Below are 13,078 nucleotides of genomic sequence, written 5' to 3' on the forward strand. Positions count from 1 at the left end.
CTAGCCCATAGAAACACATTAGCCAAGCGCTTTTCGAAATGCTGGTGCTTGCAAAAGCGCTCTTGGTGTGAACCACCCCTATGCCTCCTAAGGCCTGATTCAATTGCAGGGGTTACAAAACTCACTAGATGCAAATTTTATCTCCCCCTGCATCTGACACAGTTTAAGCTTAGTGAATAAGGAGAGGAACAACAACTGGGGGGGGGGGGGGGGGGGGGGGTTAAGCAAAGCTCTATTTAGCAAGGATGGAAAGGAGGAAAGGACAAATGTTTGCCACCTCCAAAACAGCCCTGGCATAAATTATATTAGACCAGATCTCTGCTGAGGTATATACTCTATCATGACCTTTAAAACTGTTCATCACAATCCTACTACCAAGAGTATTTGATTAATACAGCCAGAAACTAGTGTTTGGCTTCTAATATTATACAAAAGAGCTGCAATAGTTTAACTTCAACTGCACAGATAAAGCACGGCTACACAGGCAAGTTCTAAGTGGTACTGGTATTATATGTGTATACGTTTTGCACATCGTGTCACGCCACTTCAGGTGCCCAAATAAGTAAAGCTTCCCATTTGAAGGGGTAGATAAGCTGTCATTATTACTATTAGGAATACCTGGCCAGATGGCATGGGGAGGCCAGCGTGTGCGTGCTTCATTATAATTTTTTAGAGTGAAAATATAATAAAAACATTTACAGAAAAAAGACCTTAAACTTTTATTTGACAAAACTATGTACAGACTATTAATCCATAGAAAAACATTAGCAAAACAAACCATATAATATGATTTACATGTAAACAAAATAAAAGTTGTCTTTGCAACGCCTGTTGTGAAGTGGAGTTCTGTGCACAGATATATCACTATGCCTACTCCTGCCCCCGTTTATTAATGATTCCTACCTTTAATAAAGATAGGTCCTTTCTGTGTGTGAGTGTGCATGTGTGTGCGTGTGTGCGCGTGTGCGCACAGACTTTGTCCACTTCCACTCTTAAAGGACAACTGAAGAGAGGGGGATATGGAGGCTGCCATATTTATTTCCTTTTCAGCAATACCAGTTGACTGGCTATCCCGCTGTTCCTTAGCCTCTAATACTTTTAGTCATAGGCCCTGAACAAGCATGCCACACATCAGGTGTTTCTGACATTATTGTCAGATCTGACAAGATTATCTGCATGCTTGTTTCAAGTGTAATTCAGACACTACTGCAGCCAAATAGACTAGCAGGGCTGCCAGGCAACTGGTATTGTTTAAAAGGAAATAAATAGAGCAGCCTCCATATTCCTTTTACTTCAGTTGTCCTTTAATTCTTTCTAACTTTGCATCAATTTTAGTAGCTATCAAGGAAGTGCTTTCTGAATCCCTGAAGCAGCATCTGATGGGATGTCTTTCACAGTCACATGACCACTACTTTTTTTTGCCAAATACTGTATTATTTCTTATTGTTTGGTTTAAATCATGAATAGGGTTTGAGATGTAATATTCCTAGTTCTGTGCCAGATAGTCTGCTTAAAAAAATATAGCAGTAAACTTCACTTCACTAAATGTAATAAGAAGTTGATGTGCTTTTGTAAAGAGAGAGAAAATCCTGAGACTTCCCCAGGAGGAGATGGACTAATCCAAAACCTGTCAGATTTGTATTACCTCCTACTGTACGTTACAGCGACATAGGAAAAAAGTAATCTGCAGTGCATTTTGCTCTGGCACAAAGGTACGTCTTAGATGTATGTGTACACATGTATTTTATATGTTGCAATTTTTTGCCATAGTGGTCCTTTAAGTGAAAGAACGTGCATTAAACCAAACCTGTTTTCACATCAAACATTTATGCATAGACGTTCATATCCAAAATTCTCTTGCACTGATTAGATGTTGGTAGTGTCACTCTTGCATTCTATGTCAATCAGGCTGGGTTCACACTAGACACAAAATGATACCGTTTTCCACAGCAGAGATTAAGGGATAAATGGACATGTCAGCTGATGCAATGTTATATATAACCCATTCAGACAAATCCATTTTCAACACATTCGCTGTCTCCGCTGCAGTAACGGAACGCAAAGTCCCTGACCTGCACAATTTTTCCTGAACATCGTATATAATAGGTATTCCAACTGAAAAATGAAAGCCTACAGAGACAGATTACATCCATTCTCACAGGTGCTTATTAACTGAAAAAAGGATAGGCGTAGTAGGGGCTCCTCTGTAGATGCCAGGAATCCCAAGACTATTCTGCCAGAACCACCCACCTTTCATTCACTGATTGCGTTTGTGAGCTTCGCATATAGATTGGTTGAGAACAAGTGGTTTCAGCACACAATACTGATCTAAGAGTACACTGAACATTTCAAGTATTTGGGAGATTGTAATCTCATGTGTAGATATCTATATTCCAACTTCAACTGCCCACAGGGCTTTCTGCCAAGTGACTAGTTTATAGACATAGATTCATGTCTAATGAAGAAAGGGAGACTGAGGTAAGGAGCAAGGAGGAAACTACAAGGTCTGGTGATTGTCATCCAATGTGTAAAGTTATGTATATGGAAGTGCTAAAAGCAGATAGATAAGAAAGTTGGATGTGAAAGAAAGTCAACTACTGCTTTATGTGAAGAATGCCATGGGGGTCTATAAGCAGGACAAAAAGGGAGAGCATTCCTTTCTGGATATACTCAATAGTCTTCACTTGATATCTCCACAGATATATTACAGTATATAAGAGATGTGAGAGAATTAGTTAGTCAGCAGGTTTTTATTATCTTATTATCTTCTGGGTCCTTGGGATGGTTTAAAGCGGACCTGAACTCAGAACTTCCTCTCTGCTCTAAAAGATAAGCAACAACATAATAACCTTTTAAGAAAAACATGTATTTGTTACAGCTGATACAAATCCTGCTATAATTGGCAGTGTGTCTACTTCCTGCTTTCATGGAAGTAGATGTATTGTTAACATCCTGTGCTTTCAAATGAGCTTATCTTCAGTGGCAGTCAGATGACACAGGGGAGAGATCAAATTACAACTTGTGATTAGTCACAGATGAGGGAGAATTAAACAGGCTAAACTCTCTAAATACATACAGGGTGCCTTTCTCTGTTTTCCTTCCGTCCTGTGCAAAAATTCTGGTCCACTTTAAGTTTAACTATAATGTAACAGTGACTAAAGATGTACAATTAGGATATCACTGACTAGAAAAGTTGGGTTATCAGTGAATAAAGTGTCAAGGAATTGGGCCAAGTTGAAGCTGAAGTTTGATTTTGTTTAATTTTCTGCACTCTAATTTTTTTCCCCACCTTTCTCTTTTCCTTTCTCTTTATTCACTAATTTTTACCTTTTATGTCTCTTTTCCATCTACCACTTTCTATCAAGAGAATATCAACATCTGATGTATTATAGTTTTATTAAGCAGCTTATGTGTATTAATGTATAAGTATAACTTAGCGCATCGTGATACTTGGTTTTAAATTCCTTTAGTGTCTGCTGTATTTTATTCTGCTCTTGTTTTAATAAAATTATTGTTAGAAAAAAAAGGGTTAAACCAAAGCCTTGAAATCAGGAGGATCCAATCCAGCACCTTAACATATGCCCAACGTAACTGAGAACTTAATAATCACTCAATAAGTGTGGAAAACTTGGCATTTATGCTTTTTCCTGTTATGGTTGTTACAGAAATCAGTGTCTGATGATAATAAGCCATTAGGCGGGCTTTTCCCTCCCATCACTCTCAATGATAACAGGATTGCTTCCTTGGATCAAATCTTCTTCTGCTACATAGTCATTTCTCTTTATCTCTGTCAGGAGACATAAGCAAATACTAATTTATAAAAAATGTATTACATGTAGAAATACGTTTTAATGAACTGTGCAATTCCTTTTTTTTCCTAGGTGATAGTTTAAAACTTGCCAATAAAATGCCTTTTAAAGTGTACCAGAGACAAACAATAGTCAAAGTTGTATACATACCTGGGGCTGGTTTTATACGGTACCGGAGCTGGAGAAGGCTGAGGGCAGCAGCGTGGGAGCGATCCGTGCGGATGGGGCTGGAGGAAGCCCCAGGTATGTATAAAAATGTGGCTATTGTTTGTCTCTGGTTTCCTTTAAACCACCGGCAAGCAAAAAAACACTCAAAGTAATTTTATACTATTTTTTCATCTACTTTGTTGTACTTTTTTTTATTGCAAAGTGATGAAAAATTATCTCCTAGGAGAAAACTCAGGAGAAAACTTAATTGCATATGGCCCCTTGGCCCATATGCAATTCATTTTTATCCTTATTCTCCTCAGTGATATTTTTTATTCAGCTCGGAAATAGGTGGGAATAGCCGATCCCAGTCAGGTCCGCTCTACTGCGCAGGCGCAAGTCTCCTGTGCCTGCGCAGTAGAGCGGACCCGACTGAGATCGGCTATTTCCGAGCGGAGAGCCGCAACAGCACCCCTGCTGGAACAGGGAAAGGTGAATATTGCACAGCCTGACAAATTGTCAGCTGTGCATTCAGTGGGCTGCAGCAAGACCAACATGGGACACAGGAGGACGGGGGAAGCCTCAATAGGATCCAGAGGCTTCCCCCTCCAGCGATCGAGGGAAGCCTCTGGATCAAGGGAAATCTTCCCGCCAGCGATCGAGGGAAATCTTACGCACAGACGGAACGGCGGGAATGGTCGGAAATCAATCGTACAGTCAGCGTTTGCGCGACGATTTCACAGTTGATTCGATCACAGAGATCGAATCGGCTGTATATCGGTGGGAAAATCGGTAAGTGTATGGGCCCCTTTAGGGTTGTATAAAATGTACGCTAATCACAGCAAGGTATATAGAGTCCCGACTGATTAGGTTTCAACCAAGTGCTATCCTTTCTAAGCCCCTAGAGATATATCTAGTTATTTCAAAGACTATATGCATTGAATCTCCCATGATGTTTCATTGATTTGAATGCCTTTTTGTTACACTTTAAGAGAATGTAATCCCTACCATGAACCCAAACCAGTTGGCATGCTTTGTAAAATGGAAAAAATACAGAATTTGATGATATTCTAATTGCTTATAACCTTTGCGTATTTGAAAATAGTACAAGACAGCATATCATATACTAAAACTGAGGCATTTTATTGTTTTACTAGTAAGAAGGCCCGTCTGTTAAAAAATGGGCGCTAGGTCACAGCCGCTATCCCCCGCAATGTGCGCACATACGCATCCCGCTTGCTCGTTCCCCACCACTGTCTGCAGTATATGCACACAGGGAACTGCTTGCTTGGCAGTTGGAAAAGCTGTTATTTCCCACAATGCAATGAGAACCTCTGTGAACCACACACAGCAAACTGTCAGATCCGGCCCTGTGTCCTAACTGCCCTGGCTGCGCACATGCTCAGTACAAAAAAGCCAGGGACACACAACCATTCAGTTGATGACGCAGGGACACTTGCATTTTATTGTATAGGATGAAAAGTATAGCCTCACTTTGAATTTGATGACAGGAACACATTTCAAAAACATTTAGACTAAGTTGACAGTGGGTGTTGTGTTCCTTGTAACAGCAATGGAACAAGAGTCATACCGTAAGTTATCCGTGCATTGCGTTGCATACAGTCATTGAAAAGTTTGATTCACTGTTAGAGGATACAATTTGTGGTTACTCACTGCATGCTATGTGTTGATATACCGCATGCCATTAGACTGCACCAGCTACACTGTGAACATCACATAGGTGGTACATTGCACTGCAGCATTCCGCATTCCAATGCGACTGTAACGCCGCACCACAATGCACCACTGCGAACATAGCCTCAGGCTAAAAAAAAACAAAAACCTGCTGGAACAAGGAGCATCATTCATTAGGATAACAACCAGGGCCGGATTTGTACTTTCCAGAGCCCTAGGCCTGCTGTCACTAACCGCCCCACCCCCCCACCCCCCCAAAAAAAATTAAAATATATATTTTGTCCAACACTCTGACTAGCGATCATTGGTTTGAATGGACTCATTTCAGTTGCACTGCTCTGCCCCCATTCAACAAATAATTCCTGTAATTTGCGCTCCTGCTCGATTGTGCACAGCAGCCAATAGTGTTCTGGGCATGCATAATTGAGAAATGACGCTGATGTATGACTGGTACTTGTCAAGAATGCATAACACTGTACCAGCCATGGGCAGGAGCGAGAAATTACAGGGAGCGCGAGTGGCCAGAGCATGCACTGCTTCTTTGTCCTCTGTGCGACTGGCTGCAGTCGAAGCCACAAACAGGTGGCAGGGCAGTGCAATGGAGTGAAGCCCATCCAAAACAGAGAACAGGTAAGTAGCAAACATCCTGTCAAGACCCACTTTGGATGTTCTGTTGTAATTAGAGTGGACCTGAACTCAGAACTTCCTCTCTGCTTTAAAAGATACGCAACAACATAACCTTTAAATAAAAACATTTCTTTGTTACAGCTGATACAAATCCTGCAATAAATCTGCAGTGTGTCTACCTTCTGCTTTTATGGAAGCAGACATATTTTTAACATCCTGTGCTTTCAAATGAGCTTAGATGTTGTGGCAGTCAGGTAACACAGTGTAGAGATCAAATTACAACTTGTGACACAGAGGAGGGGGAATTAGACAGGCTCTCGAAATATATACATGGTATATTTCTCTGTTTTCCTTCTGTCCTGTGCAACAGTTCAGCTCCACTTTAAAGCATCTGAATGACATTTATTTATATTTGCTGAAAAATATGTGGTGTGCTCTAACATATTGACAGTATACGGGAACAAAGTCTGAAGAAGGCTTATTAGCAGAAAGCTTACTCTTTTTCTTTTAAGCCAATAAATGGTATTATCCTGATTCAAAACTCTCTGCTTTCGCTGATGGCTAAGATGGTACAATGCTCTACTGCTACAGGAAAGTAGAAGAATACCAAACCATACACACTAGCATAGAGGTAGTAACAGTACAGGTGCAGTGCTGCTCGGATACCCCTTTTCAAAATCTGGATTGAATTCGGATCCAGATACCTATATATCCGATCCGAATCGGATATCCGAGTTTGAAATTTTGGAACCCGAGTAGGATATCCGAATCCGGTATCCCAGCTATCCGCCTGGATTCTGATATACGGGTAGAAAACCGGAAGTGGGTTTTAAATTGCCTTTAAAATGTTTTTTTAGGGTAAATGAGGCATGTAGCATCATGCTTTTTTTTAATGATGTGGGGACTTAAAACCCCTCTCAAAAAAAAAAAATATCTCTCTCTCAGATGGGAAATCCGAGTTTGCTCGGATAGTGCTATTCGGATTTTAAAAAATATCCGAATTGCTATTCAAAGTTCGGATAGTGGAAAAAGTTTGGATTATCTGGGTAGTTCGGATACCCGAATATTGGATGAAGACCACTGCTCAGGTGTCCTTTAAAATTATAGTTTAGCAATGAAAGGGAAGAAAACAGCATTTTTATTCCTGCAGTTCTCATAGATGGTAGGAGCTGGAGGACAGAAAATGAGTCGGGAAATAGTTAACTAAGGAAGAGAAGAGACCACTGCTAGCATAAATTAGGATTAGATAAATTAATTAACAACTGCTGGGGTCAGTGTCAAAGCTGTAAAAGAGGTAAAGAAACTAGCAGAGCTCACTGATGTTTGTGAATGCCTGCATTAAAATTCAGCAGAACTTAGTTCTATCTGCTTTGTAATGTAAATCTTGGGTATTTCTCACATCGATCTGTATGTCCATCATACAGAGGAATGGATTATCAGTGACAGTTATGATTGATCCTGATTGTTTTAACACATCAGGAAGTGAGAGAGAGATGCAGGGATTGGGGAACTCTGGAATTCAGCTATTAGTGAAGAGCAGGGCGCTGGCTGGCTGCGCTGCGGAACCAGAAGAGATGATTTACTTTGACATATGACCTCTTCTCTCTCCACGTCATGCCGCCCTTCTTATCTTATCTAATTTTATCGCCTTACTGGCCTTCCCAGAAATCCGGCCCTGATAACAACAGGTCTGTTACAAGTCTAGATATAGACAGAGTATTCCAGAGAGGCAAAGTTTTTCAGAAATAAAGATGGGAAGGGGTGCACTACTATGCAGTCCAGATCTGTCCTTATGCAATAAAAAAGTATGACAAAGAAGACCTGGACCTGTTAAACAATTGAAATCCTATATTTGGTGAGAATGTAATATTTTGCATGCCCTAATCACTTACAAAGTGTTGTCAAAAGAGTAGGCAATGCGGATCTGTGGTTAGGGTAAACACGCCTCTGTCCTAACTTTATTTGAATGTTTTACTGGTATCAAATTCAAAATAATCTTATGTTCACCAAAAATAGGATTTTCTTGCAATCCAACAGTATTTATTTATTTTTTTGTAGTTGATCCTACCTTTTAAGCTTTTGAACTTTTTATTGTCTTAGCTGAATAATGACAGTTGTAGATGTTTTACAACCCCCATCTTGAACTATTAGCCTTTTTATCTGTTCCATTCACACATGTGCGGGCTGGGTGGGGGGGGGGGTCAATCTTAACTATATGACATCTTCTTCGGTCCGTCCCTCGGCGCCTCCCACGATGCGGTCCATGCGGCTGTCACTTGATTACAAACACTTCCTCCTTCCGGGTTGAAGGAGGAAGTGTTTGTACTCACGTGACGCACGTTGACCGCAAGAGAAATGAACAACGCATTCAATGGCTTGTGGCTGTAGCTAACCAAGCACTTTGTGTTATTCTGACACATACCTTACACCTAAAAATAGGCAGAGACTGAACAGAATAGCAGAATACTCAAGACTATTTTTCTTTAAAGCATTTGGCTCAATTACAGGCATCATTACAATTTGCTAATGATGAGTAACTAAATCCCATTTTTATATCCAATACTATAAGCTGTTATTAAAATAAAGCTTTAATTATAATTACAATATAATTATAATTAAAACATAAAGGCAACACCAACTGTCTGTGTTTAATACTCTTTAAAAGCACAGTTATTAGTTGAGTAAAACCCAATAAAATATTTGAAACAAAAACACAGTTGTTAGCTGCATATATCTGCAGACAGTAAAAGCTATGACACTTTCTTTAGACTACAATGCATAATCACACCTACTCTACACCTACCCAGCAGTTTTCAAATGGTAACAAGCTATAAAAAGTAAGCATGATAGCAACCCACTAAAGGGGCAGCCATAAACCTCATATACTGCAGGGGTAGCTGGACACTGGCTATGCTATTACTCACATCAGAATCCAGCCAACTGCCAGAGGCTTCTGCACATACGGTACTTTTATAGCTGTTACTTTATTTAGCATTTTCTAGCAGATGACTGGATTCTACTGCAGCTTATGGTAAAACTAGTTACCATCCACCATTGCAGTGTAACAGATCAAACTTTAAACAATAACTCTAGCTTGACAATGAATCTTAAATTAATCAAGCTGTGTGTGCAATTGTGTAACCCTAGTAACACACATTAAGTGAATGAACTTAAAAATGAGAAAAAAGAAAGAAACAGGGAAGAATATATTCTGTAACAGAGACTTGTGAATATGTTAGGGCATAAATAATGCAATATAGGGCATTACCCAGCTTAAAGAAAATCTGTAATGAAAAAAACTCCCCTGGGGGGGTACTCACCTTGGGTGGGGGAAGCCTCCGCATCCTATTGAGGCTTCCCCCTTCCTCCTCGGTCCCATGGTGGCGGCGAAAATCCTCCCGGAGCGGCGGCGATGTAAATATTTACCTCTCGGGCTCCAGTATTTGCTCTTCCCACACAGATAGGCGAAAATAGCCGATGTCCGTCTACTGCGCAAGCGCAAGTCTCCTGCTCAGTAGAGCGGACCCGACAGAGATCGGCAATTTTTGCCTAACTCCGTCAGAAGAGCCGCAACAGCACCCCCGCTGGAGCCTGGAAAGGTAAATATTGAACAGGCTGTCGGATTTGTCGCCTGTGCGTTCCGGAGGCTGCAGTGAGACCGCCTTGGGACACAGGAGGACTGGGGAAGCCTCGATAGGGTCCAGAGGCTTCCCCCTAACTGAGGTGAGTACCCCCCACGGGAACTTTTTTTCAGTACAGGTTTTCTTTAAGTAAGTGTGGAATGGGTGATGGATATCATACATGCGTGAATTTACAGCAGTCTTTTTACACACTTCTATATTATTTTAGGACAAGGGAGAACCGTATTTACTTCATGGACCCATTCTTTACACGTAGGATGAACTTGTTGGATCTCGTATCTAGATAGTTATTTGAAGGCATTCCATTAAAAGGAGTTTGGTTATCTTTTTTATAAAATGTATCTGGTAACAAATTTAAAAGGCAGAGCCTGGGGTCACAGGGAATATTATGTTGTATATTTTTTTCTTCCTGTACCCTTTCACGCCTGGCTAGGCAGGACCAGAGTAAGTATAAGAAGCTGCCAACACTCAATGCCCATTTTTGGCAATTGTTGATATCTGTTTGGCTAAGTCTACCAAGTTTATTTGGGTTTAGGTGTACCATATGCAGAACATACAGATATATTAGCCTGTCTGAAGGTGTAAAGTTACCTTTGCTACACTGAAAAGTACATCCTCCCATACCTCCTCTGTTAATAGACCGACCTCCATTTAACAACTTTTTTTCTTGAAGTGTTTGGTTTGAATTTTCTCATCTGCAGCCACTCGCATTAAAGCTAGGCATACAATTTTTTTGCCAGTAAAAAGTTGAACCTCATTATATCTACTTGATATTGATCATTTACCACCTTGCTAAATGGGATATTAGATCAGATCAACTTACCTAATTATTTAATTAGCGCAGCCAAAAGGAATAAGATGGGCATGTGGCCGCATGTGCCAGTCTAGGAGGATGTCAGCTCATGCACGTGTGGTTGGAAAAAACTTGACCGCACTAACCCAAAGAGAAAGCCGGCTGTTCAAGCCAGCAGTTCGTAAGAGCCAGCCGCATGGCTGGTGCACCAACTAGGTAAGCTCTTAACACTCTGAATTGGGAAAAAGAGAAGGCCTATTTTAACTCCCGGTTTGCATTAATATAAATTTTAAAGCTAAGTGATTTAATATACCGTATTTGGCTCTGTTACCTGTTTAATAGTCTTAAAAGGACAAGTGAAGTGAGAGGGCTATGGAGCTTGCATATTGATTTCCTATTAAGCAATACCAGTTGCCTGGCTAGTCTGCTGATCCTCTGCCTCTAATACTTCTAGCCATAGACCCTGAACAAGTATGTAGCAGATCAGGTGTTTCTGACATTAGTGTCAGATCTGACTAGATTAGCTGCATTCTTGTTTCTGGTGTTATCCAGACACTGCTGCAGCCAAATAGATCAGCAGGACAGCCATACAACGGGTCTACATGAAAAGGGTGCCGGTAAAAAAGGGCGCCTGGTGGAGCCCATATATAGCAACTTCGGCTACAAAAAAGGCGCCTGGTGTGTAGCCCATATAAACTTCGGCTACAAAAAAAGGCGCCTGGTGTAGCCCATATAAAAACTTCCGCTACAAAAAAAAAAGGCGCCTGGTGTAGCCCATATAAAAACTTCGGCTGCAAAAAAACTCTGGGATGTATAAATTACTATTCCCCCTCCAGGGCGCCATGGATAGTGGGGGAATGAAATAATTCGGCTTACAGTGCTTGTAGCCCATATAAAAACTTCGGCTACAAAAAAACTCCAGGATGTGTAAATTACTATTCCCCCTCCAGGCCGCCATGGATAGTGGGGGAATGAAATAATTCGGCTTACAGTGCATGTAGCCCATATAAAAACTTCGGCTACAAAAAAACTCCGAGATGTGTAAATTACTATTCCCCCTCCAGGCCGCCATGGATAGTGGGGGAATGAAATAATTCGGCTTCCAGCACTTGTAGCCCATATAAAAACATAGGCTACAAAAAAAAAAGGCAATAATATGGGCTACAAAGGGGCACCTTGCTGTAGCCGAAAACCTTGTAGCCGAAAAAAAATATGGGCTACAAAGGGGCGCCCGACTGTAGCCGAAAACCTTGTAGCCGAAAAAATATGGGCTACAAAGGGGAGCCCGCTTGTAGCCTATATCAAAACTCGGGCGCCCTTTTCTACACCTTGTAGCCCATATTTCCAGAAATAACATTGATGTCTATGGCGGCGCCCTTTTCATACAGGCAGCTCGGGCGCCCTTTTCAACCGATCCCCATACAACTGGTATTGTTTAAAAGGAAATAAATATGGCAGCCTTCATATCACTCTTACTCCAGTTGTCCATTAACTATTTAAGGACCGTGCTAATTGAAATCTACGCCCTGGTTTAGTGGGCTCCTGGCTGGCAGGGCGTAGATTTCAATTACTCGCCGCTGCGCGCATCTGCCATTACCGCCGCTCAAACCCGGCGAGTCTCGCCACATCTCACAGGCTCTGCCTGTCTCTATGACGGCAGAGCCAAGTGAGCCGGTCAGTAGCCGTTTCATTGGCTCCTGGCCATGTCTATCAATGTAAGCCGCTCCCATTGGCTTACATTGATAAACACGGTCAGGAGCCAATGAAAGCGGCTCCTGACCGGATCACATGGCTCTACCGTCATAGAGACAGCAGAGTCTATGTCCTGGGGGTCCCGGTGAGCGGCGGTTGCGGCGGGTATGTGCGGCGATTCGTCAGTATTTCGACGGGATTCCATGTTCCTGGTCCTCTCTGGTCCTTAAGGGGGCAGAGACCGCTGATACTTAAAGAAAACCTGAACTGAAAATTAAAAGTCAAAATATACATACACAAGTCATACTTCCCCCCGTGTAGTCTACGCCTCAATCTCTTTCTTTTTTCCCGCGTCCTGTTTGTCCACTGTGATCAAGAGAATTCTCCGTCCTCCATTTTGAAAATGGCCATTACCCCATAACAGCTTCCTGGCCAGCACACTGTTAAACTGTAACATTGCCCACTTTAGCCATAGGGAAACATAGACATTACTTGGCACATCAGTTGTCCTCTCAGCTATAACTGACAGCAACTGATAAATAACTGACATCAAATGATATATTTCAATTCTGACAAAATGTTGTCAGAACTGGAAGGGATTGTTGTCAGAAGAAAATGGTGAGCTTCTGAGAGGAACTGATTACAAGGTAACTATGTAATGTTCATTTGAAGTT

The 13,078-nt window shown here is 41.4% G+C and overlaps 1 protein-coding gene across 3 annotated transcripts in view; it reads right to left on the reverse strand.

Annotated features, from left to right (window-relative positions):
• Nucleotides 1-694: 694 nt before the first annotated feature.
• The window catches only part of LOC137563207 (transient receptor potential cation channel subfamily M member 7-like), a 267,700-nt gene continuing 255,316 nt past the window's right edge, over nt 695-13,078 (reverse strand). For all 3 annotated transcript variants that reach the window (XM_068275389.1, XM_068275388.1, XM_068275390.1), the window contains one exon: nt 695-3,787. In XM_068275389.1, coding sequence (XP_068131490.1) covers nt 3,693-3,787 — 95 coding nt within the window. In that variant the 3' untranslated portion in view covers nt 695-3,692. The remainder of the gene's footprint in view (nt 3,788-13,078) is intronic.

This window comes from Hyperolius riggenbachi, chromosome 3 (assembly GCF_040937935.1).
Source record: "Hyperolius riggenbachi isolate aHypRig1 chromosome 3, aHypRig1.pri, whole genome shotgun sequence".
Classification (NCBI taxonomy): Eukaryota; Metazoa; Chordata; class Amphibia; order Anura; family Hyperoliidae; genus Hyperolius; species Hyperolius riggenbachi.